General features: G+C 46.7%; 1 protein-coding gene across 3 annotated transcripts; it reads left to right on the plus strand.

Annotated features, from left to right (window-relative positions):
* The first annotated feature begins 258 nt into the window (after nt 1-258).
* Nucleotides 259-17,983, plus strand: RMDN3 (regulator of microtubule dynamics 3). 3 transcript variants are annotated; one of them, XM_063089859.1, is made up of 13 exons: nt 259-382; nt 686-879; nt 4,567-4,759; nt 5,177-5,320; nt 9,648-9,933; nt 10,814-10,916; nt 13,805-13,865; nt 15,560-15,635; nt 15,794-15,871; nt 16,104-16,202; nt 16,460-16,513; nt 16,623-16,727; nt 17,220-17,983. In XM_063089859.1, the coding sequence occupies exons 2-13, from the start codon at nt 693-695 to the stop codon at nt 17,271-17,273; spliced, it is 1,440 nt and encodes a 479-aa protein (XP_062945929.1). In that variant the 5' UTR covers nt 259-382; nt 686-692; the 3' UTR covers nt 17,274-17,983. The 3 variants fall into 3 exon arrangements, with proteins under 3 accessions (XP_062945929.1, XP_062945931.1, XP_062945932.1); XM_063089861.1 differs by having other exon boundaries at nt 16,647-16,727; XM_063089862.1 differs by lacking the exon at nt 686-879.
* The last annotated feature ends 1,370 nt before the right edge of the window (nt 17,984-19,353 follow it).

The following is a 19,353-nucleotide window of genomic DNA, read 5'->3' on the forward strand; positions in this document are numbered from 1 at the left end:
ATGGAACCTCAGCTGGTCCGACCGAAGGAGTCACTGCTCAAGCGTCCGGACCCCAGAAGTCTCCACCTTTCCCTTTTTTCCCCCTCCCTTCTCAGATGCCCTTTCCGGCTTTCTGCTGACTCCGCCCCACTGGCAACCTCCTGGCCCCGCCTACAGAGAAGCTGGAGGCGGAGCCTCGTGTGGTCATCTCTCCGCGCCTTCCCAAGGTGCGCGGAGCTGATGGCGCGGTTTAATTGACGTCACGGTCATTGACAGCGTGAGGCAGCGGCGGCTGCTGCCATGGTGGCTGGCGGCCGGGTGAGGGTCTGAGTGGATCTTCTGCTAGGCCAGAACGCCTTTAGAGGGCGCGACGGAAGGCGAGAGTTTGCAGTCAGGGCGGCAGGTTTGTCATCTGCAGAGTCGTGAGGCTGAGGAGGGGGTTGAAGACCTAGAAGCCGGACTCCGTGACCTAGGTCAGGGAGTGTGTTGGAGGGGAGGCTACGTCCAAGCTGGGTGAGGAACGGGGTAGTCAGGCCCAGGAGGCAGGCGGAAGCCTTAGGGTCCGGATTGGGGTGAGGGAGCTCAGGATCTGGGCAAAGAGCTATCTCCCGGTGTCAATCTAGTCTTGGGGTGGGTGGACCAGGCTCACGAACCTCTCTTCCCCTCCCCACGCCCGCCTGCTCCCGGTGGTTTACGCGGGCTGCAGGTGCAGCATGTCTAGATTGGGGGCCCTGGGCGGCGCCCGCGCCAAGCTGGGACTGTTGCTGGGTACTGCTGCCGGCCTTGGATTCCTGTGCGTCCTCTACAGCCAGCGGTGGAAACGGTCCCAGCGCCATGGCCGGAGCCAGAGCCTGCCCAACTCCTTGGAATACACGCAGACTTCAGAGCCCAGACGCCAGGGTAGGAGTCCATCCCAGAGACCGCGGTCGATGACTGATGGGCCTGGGGTCCAGGCTGCCTTTGGCAAAGCCTGTGAGACAGGGCAACGGCGGGGGTACCTGAGAGTTTCACTTTTTGGGGGAAAGTTTATTGAAAAGGAAAGCACTCTTCGTCTTGTGTATTCTGTCCCCTGTAATCCCAGGAAAATATGTTGCAAAGAGACTGTTTAGCTTTCACTTTTAGTTCTGGCCACTGCAGTGCTATGTGTATATCAGAGGCACTTGCTTAGTGTTGGGTGAGGCGTGTAGAGGAAAGTCGAGGAAAAGTCCAAAAGCAGACAAAAGGAATAACTAATCTTGTACGGATTACAAGTCTTGAGGTTTAGTATTAAATTACATATTAGAATTTGAAAGGAACTAGGAGACTATTTAACCAAAGTCTTTAATCCTTATGAGGAAATATGGATTCAAAAAGATTGTGTAAGTTTCCCTGGGTTGTCACAGAGTAAGTGGCAAGATTGGGCCTGGTCACCTGGTCCAGTGGACTTTCCACAGCATGGGCTGGGAGCACACTTCATGCAATTGAAGCTGAATGTGGCTGGAAGCCAGCCACAGCTGAAATGGGTAGTGCTTTCAGTTTTGTGAAACCTTCATGTTAACTCGTTTGAGCAAAGTATATAGGGCTGGTTCAAACCACTTTCCTCATCTTTGTGTAATAGAGAAGTGTTTAGTTCATATCACCCCATGTCAGTTGGAAATGAGTGTTTTCTTTGGTTACCAATGTCAGATGGCTTCAAAAGTAAGTTTTGGGAGAGTCTTCAAAGAGTTATCACCTAAGACTGCAACTCATTGTCAACATTTTTATAACCTGGCGATAACCTAGTATTGCAAGTGTGCTTGTCTTTCCTTCCCTTCTTTGTGTTTTGTTTGTTTGTTTGTAATTTCTTAGCAGTCTTTCCTCCACTGAGGTTGAGAGAAAGTGGCCACATTCCCAGGGATCTTTCTTGCTCTACATTCTTGAACATTGTTGGGTATGTACTGTAGTCTGATCTAGATTGTTACTAAATTTCCTTTAACAAGTCATTTGTGCTTGCCTTGTCCTGCCTTCCTGGTTTCTTTCCTGTTTTTACATTTTCCAGTCTAGTTGCCAGAGGTGGCTATAGTTAGCATTGCACTGTTGGAATTTACCTACAGCTCAATTCAGGGTTGGGTCAGTGGGGCTTGGTAATGGTGTTTTTCTGATGGGTTATTTATTTATTTATTTATTTATTTTAAAAAATCTTTATTGAATCAAAATTGATTATACATATTTTGGGGGTTAAACATTGAGATATGTTGATCAAATCAATATTACTAGCATATATATTGTTACAAATCGTAATTATTCTTTAAGCCCCTTGTCCAATCTACCCCCATCCTTCTCTCCTTCCCCCCTCCCACCTCTTTTTTTTTTGTCTTTTTGTGATCGGTAAGGGGATCGCAACCCTTGGCTTGGTGTCGCTCGAACCGCGCTCAGCCAGTGAGCTCACCGGCAGTTCCTATATAGGATCCGAACCCGCAGCGCGAGCGCCGCTGCGCTCCCAAGCGCTGCATTCACCCGAGTGCGCTACGGGGCTGGCCCCCACTCCCACCTCTAATTACCCTAGATTTCTTCTCTCTTTCTGAAAGAATAATGGTTACTCTGTTGATTTGTTGCCTAAATGATCTGTCCAATGCTGAGAGGTGTAATCAGGTCCCCCAATATTATCATAGAGCAGATGCTTCTTCTGTCACTCTGAAATGAGCTTTGTGGAGAGAGACATCCTCTTTTCCTTATCTCTGCTGGTGACTCTCCTTGTGTCAATGCACACCAGTGGCTGGCAGATCATCTGTGTGGTGGTTATGGTGTCTACCCATTTTTGCAGCAGCCAAGGTTATTGTGGTGACTGTGGTGGGCCACTGACATGGAGGTGATGTTTTTGGCATGCTTCTTGGTGCTGGCGGTGTGCCTGGTTGTGGGGAGTGTCTGGACAATGGATCCATACCGCAGGCCCCAAGGCACTGGCAGTGTTAGTGGTTGTGGGTGGGGATCCTGTCTCTGGCTCCAAGTTTCATGTCTCCTGGAGGGCTTCAAGGCACTGGTGGTGTGCCTGGGCTGGAACTAATTTTTGTCCTTTGCTTACTTCTAACATGGGGGAACTTCCTGTGGGAACCAATACTTGAGCTATGTTGTTGAGCTAAATTGCTGCTTTGCTGCTGTTTCCCTAGGGAAGGCTTTTTGTACAGCTCAGGGTTTAATGGTTGACCTTATAGGTACTTCCGGCTCTCCAGATACTTGGTGCACCTGGGTTGTGTAGAAACTCTGATCTGGGCCTGAGTTTTTTCATCAAACTGCACCCCATGCAATTCTGCATTCTCGACCAGTCTCCTCTGAGTGGTCTTGCACTGATTGGGGGATGAGTTGGTTGTCCTTGTTGTGTTCCAGTGTTCTCCCAGTGGGCCTGTCTCCCTCACCATCCATGCTCCAAAAACTTCCCACGGAACTGGCCATGTGCGGGTCCCTTGTGTTGACTCATCGGCCTCTGAATGGCTCCCCTTTTTCAGCTGTTCTGGCTCCTCGCTCCTGTGTGGGTCCACGGGAACCCTATTAGTGGTCTTGCTGTCCTGGGGGCCACCAAGGTCCTCTTCTCCCCTGCCGCCTCTAAGCAACTCCATCTGAAGGGCACAGCTGCGGCTTCTGCTGGCTCCTGCTCCATGCGCTCAGTAGTTTCATCCTTAAAGCAGCCACGGCCTGAAACACTCAGAGCAGTTTTTTTCTTTCTCTCATCGTGGTTTCTCCTGCCTTCATGAACTCTGTAGGTCTCTCCTCTTCTTCCCCTGAGCTCTAGCGGCCCCAGCTTGGCTGATGTTACATTTTTATAGTTGTACATTGGTTGATCTGTGGGAGAGAGTGACGCTGTGGCCCGTCTGTTCTGCCATCTTGACCGGAACTCCTCCTAATGGGGTTTTGATGCGCTTTTTCATGTACCTTTTTTCTTAGTAGTTAACGTCCCCTTTTCTCCTTGCCCCTCTCTAATACTAAATGAACCTCTTGAAAGAAGCTCAGAGTTTTACTTACTATTCTTTGTGAAGTGACAGATAGAATTTGAGTGAGCTCAATTTTAGTTCTTTTTTTTTTTTTTTGTCTTTTTCGTGACCGGCACTCAGCCAGTGAGTGCACCGGCCATTCCTATATAGGATCCGAACCCGCGGCGGGAGCGTCGCTGCGCTGCCAGCGCAGCACGCTACCGAGTGCGCCACGGGCTCGGCCCTCAATTTTAGTTCTGCTGTGTGGTTGGTATTGACTGCTTGGTACTTGGTCCTAAATGGTCATGTAAAGGTTTTTCTTTTGCATTAGTAGGGCATTGTCCTGCCTCCTAGGTACCACACTCTTTCAGGCATTTTATGTTATCTGCCATAGTGTACAGCATTGCTGACAGGCCCTGGTGTGGAAGGTTCTTGGAGCAGAGGGCTGTTTTTAGAGATTGGGACCGTAATTTTTTTCTGGGTAGTTACGTGGGACTTGTGACCATAACTTAGCTGGGAATGTATGCTGTCTGAGCCTCAAGGCTCAAGGGTCTTCTCTGTAAATTGAACTGCAATGAGAAGCAAGTGTTCTTGAATTTTAGGTACAAGATCTTTTCCTTACTGTATCCCATGGCGTCACTGTCTCCTGTCCCCTTTCCTACAGTGATGCAGTTGCGGTCCGTCCCAGGTGAGGCTGGAGATGCTGCAGTACTGCCCAGCCTTCCACAGGAAGGGCAGGAGAAGGTGCTGGATCGTCTGGACTTTGTGCTAACCACTCTTGTGGCATTGCGGCGGGAGGTGGAGGAGCTGAGGAGCAGCCTGCAAGGGCTTGCTGGGGAGATTGTTGGGGAGGTCCGGTGAGTAATGCAGCCTTCTCTCCTGCTTTGTCCCCCACCATTCAACTTTTCCCCGCTTCTACAGCTTTTCAGCTGAAGTGTGTTCTCACCTTTCCTGAAGAAGCCAGTTGTATAACTTCTGACCTAATTTGAGGGGAATCTATCCATTTGGTGCCTCGCCTTGCACAAGCTCCTTGCTACTTCTGGGCCCTCATGGTCCGCTGCAGTAACTGAAACTGTTCTGTTTAACCTAGTCTGTCCATGCAGGCTGGGCCCAGGAAGCTGCCCTTCCTTCTTGCTCTCCTGAGGGTAGAGACCCAGGATTTTCTTTGCTCTCGGCCCTTTAATGGGGGGCAGTAGTAAGAGGCTCCCCCATGGTTAGGAGAAAGATAGGCTAGATGGGGTAATGTATCCTCTGGAATGGGGTCTGCTTTCCAGATCCAACATGGAAGAGAACCAGAGAGTGGCTCGGCGGCGAAGGTTCCCATTTGTCCGGGAGAGGAGTGACTCCACTGGCTCCAGCTCTGTCTACTTCACGGCCTCCTCAGGAGCCATGTTCACAGATGCCGAGAGTGAAGGGGGGTGAGTTGTCTCTCCTGGAGGCAGTTATGGCTGCAGCCAGGCTGCATTTTGTAAAAGTATTATCAATGGAAAATTCAAACCAAACTGCTGTAAATAACTTTTGGAACATGGCATGAGTATAAAAAAATAAAATACAGAACAGTTGAAACAAAAAACTCCATCCAATTTATGTCATTCAGACATTGCTTGCATCTGTCATTTTCCACTGAGTCGGTTTTTTACATAGTTATTATATATTTTATTAGTTTGGGCATTTTTTTGTGTTATCACTGAGACTTTGTAAGCATGGTTCCATGACTTCGTTCCTTTCCTTGAGTGGCTGAAGCTGGGTATACAGATATCTCTAAGCACGAAGCATGCTCCCTCTCTCTGGTACACAGCTCTGCCCAAGATCAGGATGTAGAACTCAAGGTTCTTAAAGATGATTTGAAGTTGTACAAACTTCTGGGGTCAGTGAGAGCCAGAGTGGTAAACCCCCAGGCTTGTGGGTGCTTCACTGCTTGGGGTGCTCGCTAGGGATCCCAAGGCCACAAGGAGCAGGTCAGGGCTGTCTGCCACTTGCGATGGGGCAAGGGGAAGGGTGGTGTTAATTATAGCTCCAGCAGGCTCAGCCCCATGACAGATCCTGTAGCATGTGAAAGACGGTGGTGGTGCAAGACCCTGGTTTAGCTGGCTGCTATCTGGGGCAGTGGCCATATGAATAATTCTTTTTGCCATGCCAGTGCCATATAGGTCAAGGGGGAATTCTGGGAGGAGTTCACAAACTCTGAAATGGCTTTGAACATGTGGGCCTTGGGGAAGGAGAGCTTCTTAGAGGGATGAAGGGATAAGATTTGATAGGCTGCTGTATTCCACTGAAAGCTGTATTCCCTCTTTCTTCCAAATAAAATAACACTGAGCTCCCAGGAGATTGACTGAATATGGCAGAGGCAGAATCATTGTTCAGGTCCGTGATCTCATTCCCTGGGCATTGTACAAACACAGCTGAGTTCCCTCCCTGTCAAAACCCAGCAAGCCTTCCCAGGCATCCCAGCCAAAAGGGATTGCCTGTAACCTCATCTTCATCTTCACTCCTTCTTGGGCATTTGTTGTCTCGTTTAGGTTGGGTCTTATCTCCCCCACCAGGAGAGCCTGTCAGGGTCAGGGCCCATGCCTGGACTTCTTTGAATGCTTCACACTCAGCCCCTCTAATGGGGTTTAGGAAGAGTTGGAAAAAACTTAATTGCCAGAAGGAGGGCATGTGTGTGAGTCCTTCATTACAGACTTGTGGGCTCTCCTTAAGGAACAGAGTGGGGTAGCTCAGCCTTTTTGCTCAAAGGGAACCTAGGGTCTCTGGCCCACTGGGAACAATGTATTCCTCCTGAGCGCATAGGTCCAAAGGGCCTTTTTAAAGGCCCCCACTTGTCCCTGGCAGATCTTAAATCCCCAGGGTATGTTAAACAAAAGGGCTATCCCTCTCTCTGGTGGATTTCTTCAAGGGCTGGGTTGGTAATCTGGGAAGTAGAAGGTGTGAGACAATGGTATAAATGTAGTAGCTCTGGCACATGATATATCTCTTCTCAGGCCCCAGAAGCCTGTGGGCCTGATGCCAGGCAGTGGGTGAGGCAGAGCTCCTTGCAGTGGGGCTGAGGTGTAATTGAAGTCCTCATTATGCCAGCCTTGCAGGAGCCTCTCTGCCTCACAGGGCCCTAGTTCTCATTCTGTGGGTGGAAGCAAGGCCCTTCCTGATCTCTGCTTCTCCCTGGCTGTGTGAACTCTTGCCTCTAGGACCCAGAGGGATGTCAGCATTGCAGGACTTTCTTCTGGCTCAGGTCCCAGGGGAGACTGTGCTGATGCTTGTGCTCTAGCAGGTATAAGAGCAGTAGTTCCTCCCTGAGAGTGCTGGGCAGCTGACCGGTATGGGGATCTGAACCCGTGACTTTGTTATAAGGCTGTGCTCTAACCAACTGAGCTAACCAGCCAGCCTGAGACTCTTGTTTTTGCCCTCGATTGGCCGAGGTAGCCCTTGACTCAGCAGGGAATAGGGTCTCCCCCTCTTTCTAACAAAGGGAGATGATGAGACTTAAGCTCTTCACTCCAGATAAATCATTTCCCCATTTTGCTTTTGGGCTGGCTGGGCAGAGTAGATGCTGGTTTGATTTTCTCATTTGGGGCAGGTTATTGTCTAAGCCTTAGAGCTAGGTTGGGAGTTTCTCTAGGTTGCCCATGTGGTCTTGCTCATTACTACCCAGGTCAGTTGTGAATTCTGATGCCATGTTTCTTTGTCCCTTTGTTTTTTCTACTTTTTATTTTTTGGCAGCTGGCCTGTAGGGGGATCTGCACCAGTGATCTTGGTGTTATAAGGCTGTGTTCTAACCAACCGAGCTAACCGGCCAGTCCCCTTCTCTCTTTAATTTCTAAAGTTTTTACTGTAAGGGCCAGCCCATGGCTCACTTGGGAGAGTGTGGTGCTGATAACACCAAGGCTACGGGTTCGGATCCCTATATAGGAATGGCCGGTTAGCTCACTTGGGAGAGCATGGTACTGACAACACCAAGCCAAGGGTTAAGATCCCCTTACTGGCCATCTTTAAAAAAGAAAAAAAAAAGTTTTTACTGTAAATTCCTAGAGGGGAAAGATACTTGGATAACCTCTTAAAAAGCAATGTGAGGTTAGGAAGATTTTACATATATTAAAAGTTCTTGTAGTAGATGTTCCTGGGGCCCTTTTTTAAGATGAGACCAGAAGCTCCTCTCTAAAGAAGCAATCAGCATGCACTGGGCACCAGGTCTTGTATGTACTCAGCAGTGGGACTGCTGGATCGTATGGCAGTTCTTTCTGTAGTTGTTTGAGGAAACTACCATTTTCCATAATGGCTGCACTAATTTAAGTCTTACCAGCAGCATAGGAGGGTTCCCTTCTCCTCATCCTTGCCACCATTTGTTATTGTCTTTTTTATAATAGCCATTCTAACTGGGGTAAGATGATATCTCAGTGTAGTTTTGATTTGCATTTCCCTGATGCTGAGTAATGTTGAGCATTTCTTCATGTGTCTGTTGGCCATTTATATATATTCCTTTGAGAAATGCCTTTTGGGTACCAGGTCTTGTTGCTTACTCGGTACTTTCCAGTGCTTGCCCCCTTGTTGTCTCTGGTTTTCTGAATGAGAAAGACAGCACTTCTGCCTACCACATTCAGTGCCTGACTTCAGGCTGTCATATATTGAGTTTATTTGTGTCTCCTTCATTTATCCTTTAGTTGTTTTGCTCCAGCCATAGGAGCCTACCTTATCTTTCATTCCAGATGGAGGAAAGTTTATCCCTGAATGACCCTAAGATCTCCCTTGTGCTTCAGTACTTTCTGGCTCTGACACACCCTGCATTATCTTCACTCAGTCTGGAGAGCTCTCTGGTGTCTGCTTCTGGCCCCTGGAAGTCCTATCTTTTCTCCTGCTCAGTGTTTGTCTGATTTAGTTGGCAGTTAGAGAAAAACACCCTAATCTGCTGCTGGTGGAGGTCAAAATCCAAGAGAAACTTGGCTCCCTCTTTAGAGAGTGCATCAGGGTTGGGACTCCCTAGGAACTACCTGGCCATGGTAGCTCAAGAGACACCTTCCCAGGGGGTTGTTTGCATGTTCTTCCTCTCCTGCTTCTAGCCACAAAGCTGCTCCTACCCTACCCCCATCCTTTCAAGGTTCCCAAGGGATACTCTTGCTGTAATTTAGGTTTGGTTGTTGCCTTGGGTCAGAGGTACAAGTTTGAGAAAGAAAATGTGGATGTGTGGCTGCCCATGGCCTCCAGGGCTCTGATACCCACCCATGTTGGTTCTGGCAGGTGCCTTTGGCTGATAAAGTGAAAACAATTGACAAATCCTTAGCCTGGTAATCATTCTACTTCAGGAGATCAGCTCCACCTATATCTTAAGGTTTTTAATCTTAAAAAATTTTTTTATTTATAAAAAGATATGCTCACTTAAAGCAATCATATAATATTAAAAGACAGAAGAAAAAGTACCTTTAATTCCTTTACCCTAAGAGATCTACTGGCCACATCTTATACATACCTTTCCAGGCTTTTTCTTTTTGTCCATTTTCTGGCAGACTTGGTGGTAGCTAAGCAGTGTTCTCATATTGGCCCAGACCAGGTTACTCCTCCCCTCCTGGATCATTTTTCCTGCTCATAGTGCCCATGGAAAGCTTTCTCTTGAAGACTAATTTCTGCCCTTGAGAGGTAGGAATGATTCTTATTTGGTACACCAGTTCCAGGTACACTAGGTGCTAGAGACTCTGACCTGAATAAACCACACTCCACCCACCCCCCTTGACACTGTCACTTACGTTTCTCTGCCAGCTATACTACAGCCAATGCCGAGTCTGACTATGAGCGGGACTCTGACAAGGAGAGTGATGACGGGGAAGATGAAGTAAGCTGTGAGACTGTGAAGATGGGGAGAAAGGATTCTCTGGATCTGGAGGTGGAGGCAGCTTCGCATCCAGTGCCTGGTGCCTTCGAGGCTGGAGTCTCCTCGGGCCTGGAGGACGTGCTGCCCCTCCTGCAGCAGGCAGATGAGCTGCACCAGGGCAGCGAGCAGAGCAAGCGGGAGGGTTTCCAGCTGCTGCTCAACAACAAGCTGGTGGTGAGGCTCCAGCTGCCTATTTCCCCTCCCCTCCCTTCCTCTCTACTTCCCTCCTTTCCTCCCTTCCTCAGGTCCTTACCCCCAGAGAATGAAGCAAGGCCCATGTGGTTACTGACCCTGCAAGGTGACTTGCGAAGGGAAATGGGGGTGAAATGGCTGGTTCTACATCCCCCAGGTTGCATATCCTCTTCCAAGGAGGCCTGGGGTGGACCCTGGAGCCAGTGTACTGCCTACCCCAGAGCTTCCTCCTCTCTGGGGAGGAGGAGTGCAGTCCTCTGCCTCCTGCAGAGGTAGTGCAAAAAAAGAGCTCCACTTCTCACTGTGGGGGAAAATATGGAAAGAACTGGAATGTTTTTTCCCCTTCTTCTTCTTCTCTTTTCCTTGAGGCAGAGCCCAGGCTGCCTGCCCCCCTTGAAGTTTCCATCACAAGTGACAATTGTGTAGGTCACTCAACCACAATTCCCTTCTTCTCACTGACAAAATTTATGCTCATCCAGGTAAAAATGTCCCCCCAAAGTTAGAATTTTCCCTTTTCTTGGGAAATTTCACATTTTTTTCATGTGTCAACAAGACCTCTTTTGCTGTGCCTCATCACATTTTCTTGGAGTTGACCTTTCCTTCGGACAGTAGTAGGAGGCCAGACTGCCCTCACCCTGTGATTGTACAAGCTGTTGGCTAGAGGTGTCATCAGTTACCTGCACATGGGAAGTCGTGGGGCAGGGGGTGGGGGGAGGCTGTGCATAGGGGCTGGCCTGATGTCAGTGATTATAACATACTAGTTTGGAAATTCAAACCTAGGGTGTGGGGGGGAAGGGGAAGGCCAAGGCCAAGGCCCAGGCCCAGGGAAGAGGGGTCTCACCCCTTTCTGCTTGGTCTGCAGTATGGAAGCCGGCAGGACTTTCGCTGGCGCCTGGCCCGGGCCTACAGTGACATGTGTGAGCTCAGTGATGAGGTGAGCGAGAAGAAGTCATATGCCCTAAATGGTAAGTGCTGACAGGTTCTTGGTGGGAAGGGGACTGAATGATTCTGGGGATGGAACTGGCCCATCTGCTAGGGGTCTGGAGGAACTACCAAGATGCTGGCTGACAGGGCAGTTGTGGCTCAGTTACTCACTAGGGACAAAGTCTGGCTTCCAAGGGCCTGTGTATCCTTCTTTTGAGACAGCACTGTCTGCTCATCTGCACATCATGGTGATTGAGTAATACAGGTGCACATGTTTTTATGAGTAGTTGTATCATTTTAGCACTCTTCTTTGTTCTCACTCCCCAACCATAAGGAGGGGATAAAGCATCCTTTCTTAACCTGAGATGTTTTGCTGCTGCTTAAGAATCTGGTTTCAGTTATGGCACCTATGGGTGAGATGTTTTCAGAATATAATGAGTGGAGTATGTATGGTGAGCACCTAGAAGCAGTTTGGGAGATTACTGCTAGCTTAGAAGTCCCTATGATTCACTTAGCAAGTATGTTGCAAAAGTTTCTCCACTGAAGGGTAGGATGCATGACTGGTGCCAGGCTCTGGGCCTGGTCTTGCCTTATGAAGTCAGAGAATCCTGGGACTTTAAAAACAAAAAAAGAGACTGGCACCAAGGTCAAGAGTACAGATCTGTGTACTGGCCAGTTGCCAAAAACAAAATAAACACAAAAAAAGACTGATGTGTCCTGCCTAGCTACATGCCTGGAGTCAGGTACCATCAATGGGCTTCTAGGTCTGTGTTTTAATTATCTAAAGTTAACTAAAGTGGATTTCTCTACTTTCCCTCTTTTATAAGTACAGCCTTACAAACAATATTGAATCTTTGATAATTTAGAATCTGACAGTACCTCGCAGCCAGTGTTCTAAACATGTGCAGAATTCTGTCGATGGAGTAAAAAACAGACCGAGTTAAAAATGTTTATTGATATAGACCCTCAGAAAAATCCCTGGAAGTTTTAACAAATGGTGCTTAATTATTATTTACTTTTTTTTTTGTCTTTTTTTTTTTGTGACCAGTAAGGGGATCGCAATCCTTGGCTTGGTGTCGCCCACACCGTGCTCAGCCAGTGAGCGCACCGGCTATCCCTATGTAGGATCCAAACCCGTGGCGGGGAGTGCCGCTCTTTCCCGAGTGTGCCATGGGGTCGGCCCTACTTTTTTTTCTTCTAAAGTTTCTGCCTTCCCTCCTAAATCTCAAGTGAGGATTCTGATCAACTTTTGGGCTGATTTTTGGGCTCCTGGTGTCAACAACAATCTTTCCTTTCTCTCTGATCGTTGATCATCTCCTCTTAGTGCTAGTAGCCAGCATGAATCCAGAAGGCAGGGGTGGAGGCAGTGGTTAGAGGAGCAGCCACAGCCAGCGCTTATTTGGTCTGGCTTCCTGAGCTTAGCATCACTGGGTAAGTCTGTTCCTGTTGGAGGTCAGATGACTACGGAGTGTCTCTGAAGGTCCAGCTCTGGGATTGTAGCCTTTAAGAACTATCCTTGCTGAGTTTAAAGTTCATTTCATCCTTTCTAGAAGCTGGACCACCAGGAGACAGGCATTCTGAGGGAACTCAGGCGATGTCCACTTCACTGTTTAGCTTGGCAGAAACTGGTTGTCTCATTCATTCTTTGCTGATATTTTCCTAGTGGGACAGTGCTTTAAGGGGGCAGAGAGAAATCCCCTAAGAGGAAATGTCCCTATGATTCACTTAGCAAGTATGTATATGGTCCTTCTGTTTGGAAATGGGGATGTAGAGTCCTTCATAGCATCAGTTGCCTTAAAAATGGATTTGTTGTATAAACATTATACGGTTATCACTCAAATATGAAGAAACATTTCAGATAAGCCAGCCTACCACCTCAACACATTTGTTCCATTTTCTCCACATTCCCTTCCAAGCCTTCTCTGTTTTAATCAAATGAGAAGTCCCATTTTGCAGTGTTTTTTTCTCCAGAGTGTAGTTATGATGTGTTTTCTCCAGAGCATAGGTCTATAGTCTCCAGCCTCCTTAATATTCTAGGGGACTCTCATCAAGGGCTTCCATGTATTTGGGCTTTTATTTTCTTGTGCCTAGAAAACTTGGTTAAGACTAAGTAGAAGTCATCTCTGGTCAGACCTCAGTCTACATGGCTCTTGTGAAGGAGCTTTGGTCTAGAGCCATGGTTAATGTTCTTGGATCATGGATCCTTTTCAGAATCTTAGCAAAGCTCTGAACCCTCTCCCCTGAAGTAAAGTGTACACATACCTGAAATTTTATAGTTTCAGAGGGATTTACAGACATCCTGAAACCTGTCCACAGATCCCAGACTAAAAACCCTCCAGAGTAAGGTCTGTTGGGGATAGTTTCTGATTGCTATTTGGTCCTTTTTTATTTGAAATGCTAAAATTTGCTTCAAGCACATCAGGTGGGTAGCTAGGGTTGCTGATGACAGATGGGGAGGCTGAGATGAAACAGAAGTTATCCCTGAGAAGCTGTATGTGGCTTTTCATTATGCTCAAGTTCACAACTACAGTTGACCCTTGAACAATGCAGGGTTAGGGGCACTGCCCCCGCTACCCCCGTCAGTCAAAAATCCATGTATAATTTTCCCCAAGCTGTGGCCGTGCAGCACCGTGGTGGGGTGGGGGGGGACAGGGGAGGATTAAAGTTGGAGGTGTGTATGCTGCTTAAGTAGTTAAGTACTTAACTACCAATAGCCTACTGTTAAGTAGGCTACTTAACTGAGGTATGTGAAGAATGCATGACAACCAAAAATTTTTCAATATATTTATTGAAAACCACATATAAGTGGACTCACACTGTTCAAGGTTTGCTGTGTTTTCAAACAAGTCCAAGTTTGGTAGGGATTGGTGAGAGCTAAAGCTCTCTTCCTGCAGCCCATGTCAACTCTGGATCTATCTTTGTCCTACAGGAAAAGAAGAAGCAGAGGCTGCTCTGGAGAAGGGGGATGAGAGTGCCGAATGCCACCAGTGGTAATAACAAAGTTCTGGGAAGAGCCAGCAAGGCCTCTACCCTGGCCACAGAGCCACTTTGCTATAAGAACCAGGAGAGGGGGCCGAGCCCGTGGCGCAGTTGGTAGAGTGCTGCGCTGGGAGCGCGGCGACACTCCCGCCGCGGGTTCGGATCCTATATAGGACTGACCGGTGCACTCACTGGCTGAGTGCCGGTCACGAAAAAAAAAAAAAAAAAAAAAAAAAAAAAAAAAAAAAGAACCAGGAGAGGGAGCTCTGGCCTGTATTTCCAAATGCCTCACCCTACCCTCAGCCAGGGACCAGGGAAGTTTTCTTTGGGAGGTGCCTTGGGGGTAAGGCAAGGTTCTGTTGGGGCTTGGAGAAATAAGTGGCTTTGTAAGACTCACCGTAGCTACACAATTTGTGGGTTCAGGCTGGGACAATTTGCAGCTTCCCTGTCCTGCACAAGCTCTTCTTTCCCCTAGCTGCAGTCCCTGGCTGGTGGTGGACTTTGGCTTCTTTGCTTATTTTGCATGAGGAAAAGTGGACATGAGCTCACCCCCAGGAAGTTCAGTGGTCACTTTATTAGCTTTCAGAACATGAGCCCTTTTGTGGTCTCAACATGAGGCAAAGGTCTGCCAACTTGCATGGGTCAGGGCCAGCCTGTGTCCTGGTTCTAGCATCTGAGTTTTAGTGAAAATGCTCCTTTCCTTTCCCAATGCCATCCTTGCATTCCATATCTCTGCCCTCAGATTGTGAGCTAAGTGAGAGTCTGTTTTCCATCTATTACTAAATCTTTGTCCCTGCAAGGGCTCTTCTCAGAGGCCACTCTTTCTTGGGCATCATTGCTTCCCTGGGCTCCCAAGGATGAAAACTGGCCTCACACTTCCTCAGCTATTCTTGAGAAACAGCTATTGGGATTAAACATGGAAATGAGCCTCTGGAAGTGTCTGATAACAGATACCTCCAGATATTTAGCAAATACATGAAAAAGCACCTTGGGCCCAGTTAGACACTCATCTAATGCCAACTGAACTTCTAGGAACAATGCTGGAGGGATGGGGGTAGTAAGACCCTGTTTTTGAAGACAGAAGATGGGAAGTTGGCTTGGTCCCCTAGGGGAAAGGGGAGGATGTAGAGGGGATGGCTAACTGGTCTTCCTTCCTCTGCTTCTATTGGTTCCCAAATTAACATTAGAAATTCCTAGAGTATTCCATTCCAACCTGACGGTCCCAAAGATATGACTTCCCAAGTCCCACTGATATACCTATATACTTCCAAGGCTAACAAGACCCTCCTTTAGTGTCTGCTCAGAAGACGAAAAGCAATGTACTTGGGTTCTCTTACACTTTGATGCCAATTTTAAAGAACTCCTGCTTTTTGAGTTTTTATATCTGTGGCTGTACTCTTTACTGGAAAGGGGGAATTTGGAGATTTGGACTATTAAGTGTAAGTGAGATTTACTGTGGGAGACCCAGCTTTTGTGTACCTAGAATACTTTGGAGAATTATAAGTCTATCACTGTGTTTGCTAAAGAATACTAATTGGGACCACAGAAGAGAGGGAATTATATACAGATGAAAATTATATTTTCAGCTCTAGTTGAGGGTGGAGGGGTAGGGGGCAGTGCAGTTAGGCTGCGGGTGGGATGCCTGTTCCTTGCAGTGATGGTGCCTAGTCCTTGTCCCTGAGCTTGCTGCTGCTTCCATCCTTAGGTATGCAGTGCTTAGTGGTCAGCTGGCTGAGCATGAGGGCATCCAGAGGCGCATCCAGAGTGGCTTTAGCTTCAAGGTGAGGACAGGCTCCTCCTCCTTCCTTATGCTGGTCTAGTCCTGATTCCCTGCTCCTTCCTAGCACCCATAGAAGGGCTTTCCGACAGCCTCAGTGACTTGCCTCTCTTCCTTTAGCAACTCTGATGTCTGAGGTTTATATTTGCATCTTCCCCTTAGGAACATGTGGACAAAGCCATTGCTCTCCAGCCAGAAAACCCGATGGCCCACTTTCTTCTTGGCAGGTGGTGCTACCAGGTGAGCCTCATTCCAGGGCTTTACATAATGGTCCTAAGTGTCCTATGATACTGATGTCCTTGCCAGGAAGAGCCGAGTCCTCAGCTTCCTCAGCCTGGTCTCGGTCAGGTGCCATTTCCTCTGAATGCTCATGTTATTGGTGGTTGGACTCAGCCCTGTTTTTCAGTACAGAATAGTGTTCCTAAAGAGACTTCTTAAACCTTTTATTCACACCTTGATCTTTTGGTGGCAGGTTTCTCACTTGGGCTGGTTAGAAAAAAAAACTGCTACAGCTTTGTTTGAAAGCCCTCTCAGTGCCACTGTGCAGGATGCCCTCCAGAGCTTCCTAAAGGTATCAGGGAAGGGAGAGGTTGGCCAGGGTAACTTTTCCTAAGAACATTATCGGAACTTTTAATGGCAAGGGTTTTGGGTAGAGGGCAATTTTGTTCTATGGGAAATCAGAATCACCTGGAGAGCTCATCAAAAACAGAGATTCTTAGACCCTCTAAATCAGTCTCCAAAGTGGCAACTGGAAACCTCTATTTAATAAACTTAAGCCTGACCTGAATTTAGGAACCTCTTACTGAAATGCCTTCCTCCCTTCTCTAGGCTGAAGAACTACAGCCAGGATTTTCCAAAGCAGGAAGGGTATATATTTCCAAGGTAAACTCACCTGCCTACATAAATGAAAATATTTATGTTGATGGTATTTCTGGGAACTCCTGAGAGCACACATACTCATCCTCTTCTAGTCTCCTGATATTTTCCCCAGGTTTTCACTGTTGTCTCTTCTCAGTGCTACAGAGAACTAGGGAAAAACTCTGAAGCTAGACAGTGGATGAAGTTGGCTCTGGAGCTGCCAGATGTCACTAATGAGGTAATACTTTTTTTTTTTTTTTTTTAAAGATGACCGGTAAGGGGATCTTAACCCTTTACTTGGTGTTGTCAGCACCACGCTCACCCAGTGAGCAAACCGGCCATCCCTACATGGGATCCGAACCCGTGGCCTTGGTGTTATCAGCGCCACGCTCTCCCGAGTGAGCCATAGGCCGGCCCCCAGAGGTAATACTTTTTAAGAGCCTTTTATTACTGGGTTCCATCACTTGAGTCATCATTTGATCTTTTCAGGAAAGAAAATCTTCACTTGGGGTCTTATCTCTCTAGGAAAGAGTCTAACCTTTTGCACAGAAGCCCTTTTGTGTATGGAGGATACAGATTTCATAGCCTCCAGGATATCCTGGGAAAGTAGGAACAAGACTACGATAACAGTTCAGGAAGGAAGCAAAGGGCCCCTCTTCTCAGGTACCAGGAGTTTGGGAAAATATTAGCTCAGACTTTGATCCTAGACTTGATCTCTTTGTCTCCCTAGGATTCGGCTTTCCAGAAGGACCTGGAAGAATTGGAAGTAATTTTAGGAGAATAATCACACTTCAATGGCCTTCATGACTTGAGGGACACCACCACTTACAGGGAAAAATCAAGGATTTCTTCCTTAGACCCTGTTGGGATCAGGAACCCAAGACTGATTTAGGGAGTATCTTGACTCCTGGGTATGACTGCCACCCACTACCATCCCCCAATTTCTTGTCTGTTGTCCATCAGTTAATTTATTCTACTCACTTACCTAATCTAAAATTGGGAAAGTACTTGTGGCCAGATTTTTCTGTTCTCCCCCTTAAGTGAATTCTTGAAAAATCAAGAATAGTCTAGCACTTGTCCTAAGGTTAAGTGTGGGTGGAGCCCTGGAGGCTGCTAGAGCTGAGAGGATGAAGCAGTAGCACTGCCTTTCAACTGCCGGTGAGGTAGATGAACTTCAAAGAGCTACAGGAACAAAGCACAGAAGTTGTCACTTTCTAATCTTTTCCACTGATTGATTAATATTCAACACCTAGTATACAGTCCTAAATCACACCCTACCTACTACAGCAAAAAGAGGGGTCAAAGTAGTCCATGAATAATGCCCTCTTATCACCTATTGTGGATTTTATTTGTATTCCTGGGCTGAGAGTCTGGACCACTTGATTTCCAGAGTTCTGACAGCTTTTGGAATGACAGCAGTGGCATAGGGTTTATGATACTGTGAAACGATGATTTGAATAGTTGCCTGGAATATATTTTGATACAAACTTGAAATAAACCAAATTTGATTAAAAGTTATTATGTTCTCCTTTGTTTATTTCAGTTATCAGCCCTTTATCTTGCTTGACACTTCTTCCGCAATTATTTCCTCCTACAGAGGTGATTGCAATAGGTAGAAAAACAGGATACTAAATAGTTTAGAATAAGCTCTTTGGTTAAAGGTCTTTCCAATGAAAATTTTAATTACATGTAAAACATAGCAGAGAGCTTATTTTTTAGCCTAAACAAGGCCTATTGCAACTAAGCAAGTGTTCCTTCCCCCTCGTGTTCATTCTTAGGGCCAACAGCACAAAGCCTAATTCCACCTAAAAGAAAGATTAAGACAAGTTTGTTTCTAGGTCAAAGTCACTTAAAAACCTAATAGGACTATAAGACTGACATGCTTTTATGTAAGAACCAACCTTTCACTCCAGAATCTGTCACTGTTGGCTTTATTATACCATCCCAGGTTTATTTTGTGGTGTAGAAGTGAAAGAAGATGTGAGATATACTCAATTATGAGGATAAAACAATTTTTGTCTAAAACCTAGATAAAGTTTTTGGATTACTGCTAAGCACTTTGGGTAAGATCTGGATAGGAAGTCCTAACTAGTGAAAATAGAACTTGACATGGGGGAATGTGATAATGGGCAAAAACTTAGGAAAAAAGAGTCCTGTAAACTTCATTTGGTACCTAACTTCCAGGATACTGACAAGGATACTTTTATTTCAATTCCTGATTGTTAATCTTTAAAGTCAGGGAACAGAATTTCTTTTAAACAAAGCTGCATTAAATTGACTTGAGTTTTCCTATCTCTATATACAATGGGACCAACACGGGCAGCAGCAGAGATTTTCACTGCCTTTCCTTCCAAATGCTAGCTGAGAGGAGAAGTCCTTTGGAATTAGAAGAGCTGGTTGAAACCCATCCCAAGTAGAAGTTTGAAGGGGAGGAAGTATCTTATATCCCTGAAGTAGAATAATCTGGGCAAGTACCATACCTCTACAACACAAGACTTACGGAATAAAAACAAAGGCCACAGGAAAGCCATGGTATATCCATCTTGTAATTAGGTTGGAGGACACTAAGCTCAATAATCTGAATGTAAGACTTTCTTCTCTTTCAGTTTTCAGATCTTAAAAGCAATAGAAACTGATCACCTCTGCCCAGTGCCAAAAAGATATTATGAAGACACTATTTTTAAATATTCAGTTTGCACTAGACTAACTTGTATAAACAGCACATTATTGGAGGCTGGCTGATTAGCTAACTTGGTTAGAATGTGGTGCTGATAATACCAAGGCCCAGGGTTCAATCCCTGTACTGGCCAGCCACCCAATAAAGCAATATCAAAAAACCAGCGCATTCACTACAAATAACTATT

The sequence above is a fragment of the Cynocephalus volans genome, chromosome 3 (assembly GCF_027409185.1).
Source record: "Cynocephalus volans isolate mCynVol1 chromosome 3, mCynVol1.pri, whole genome shotgun sequence".
Taxonomy (NCBI): Eukaryota; Metazoa; Chordata; class Mammalia; order Dermoptera; family Cynocephalidae; genus Cynocephalus; species Cynocephalus volans.

Bases quoted from the DNA above. Each gene is read 5' to 3' on its own strand.
- RMDN3 (XM_063089859.1), top strand. From the start codon at position 693: ATGTCTAGATTGGGGGCCCTGGGCGGCGCCCGCGCCAAGCTGGGACTG. The intron at 9,934-10,813 runs GTGAGGCTCCAG...CTTGGTCTGCAG, and splicing joins TGCTCAACAACAAGCTGGTG to TATGGAAGCCGGCAGGACTT. The intron at 13,866-15,559 runs GTAATAACAAAG...TTCCATCCTTAG, and splicing joins AGTGCCGAATGCCACCAGTG to GTATGCAGTGCTTAGTGGTC.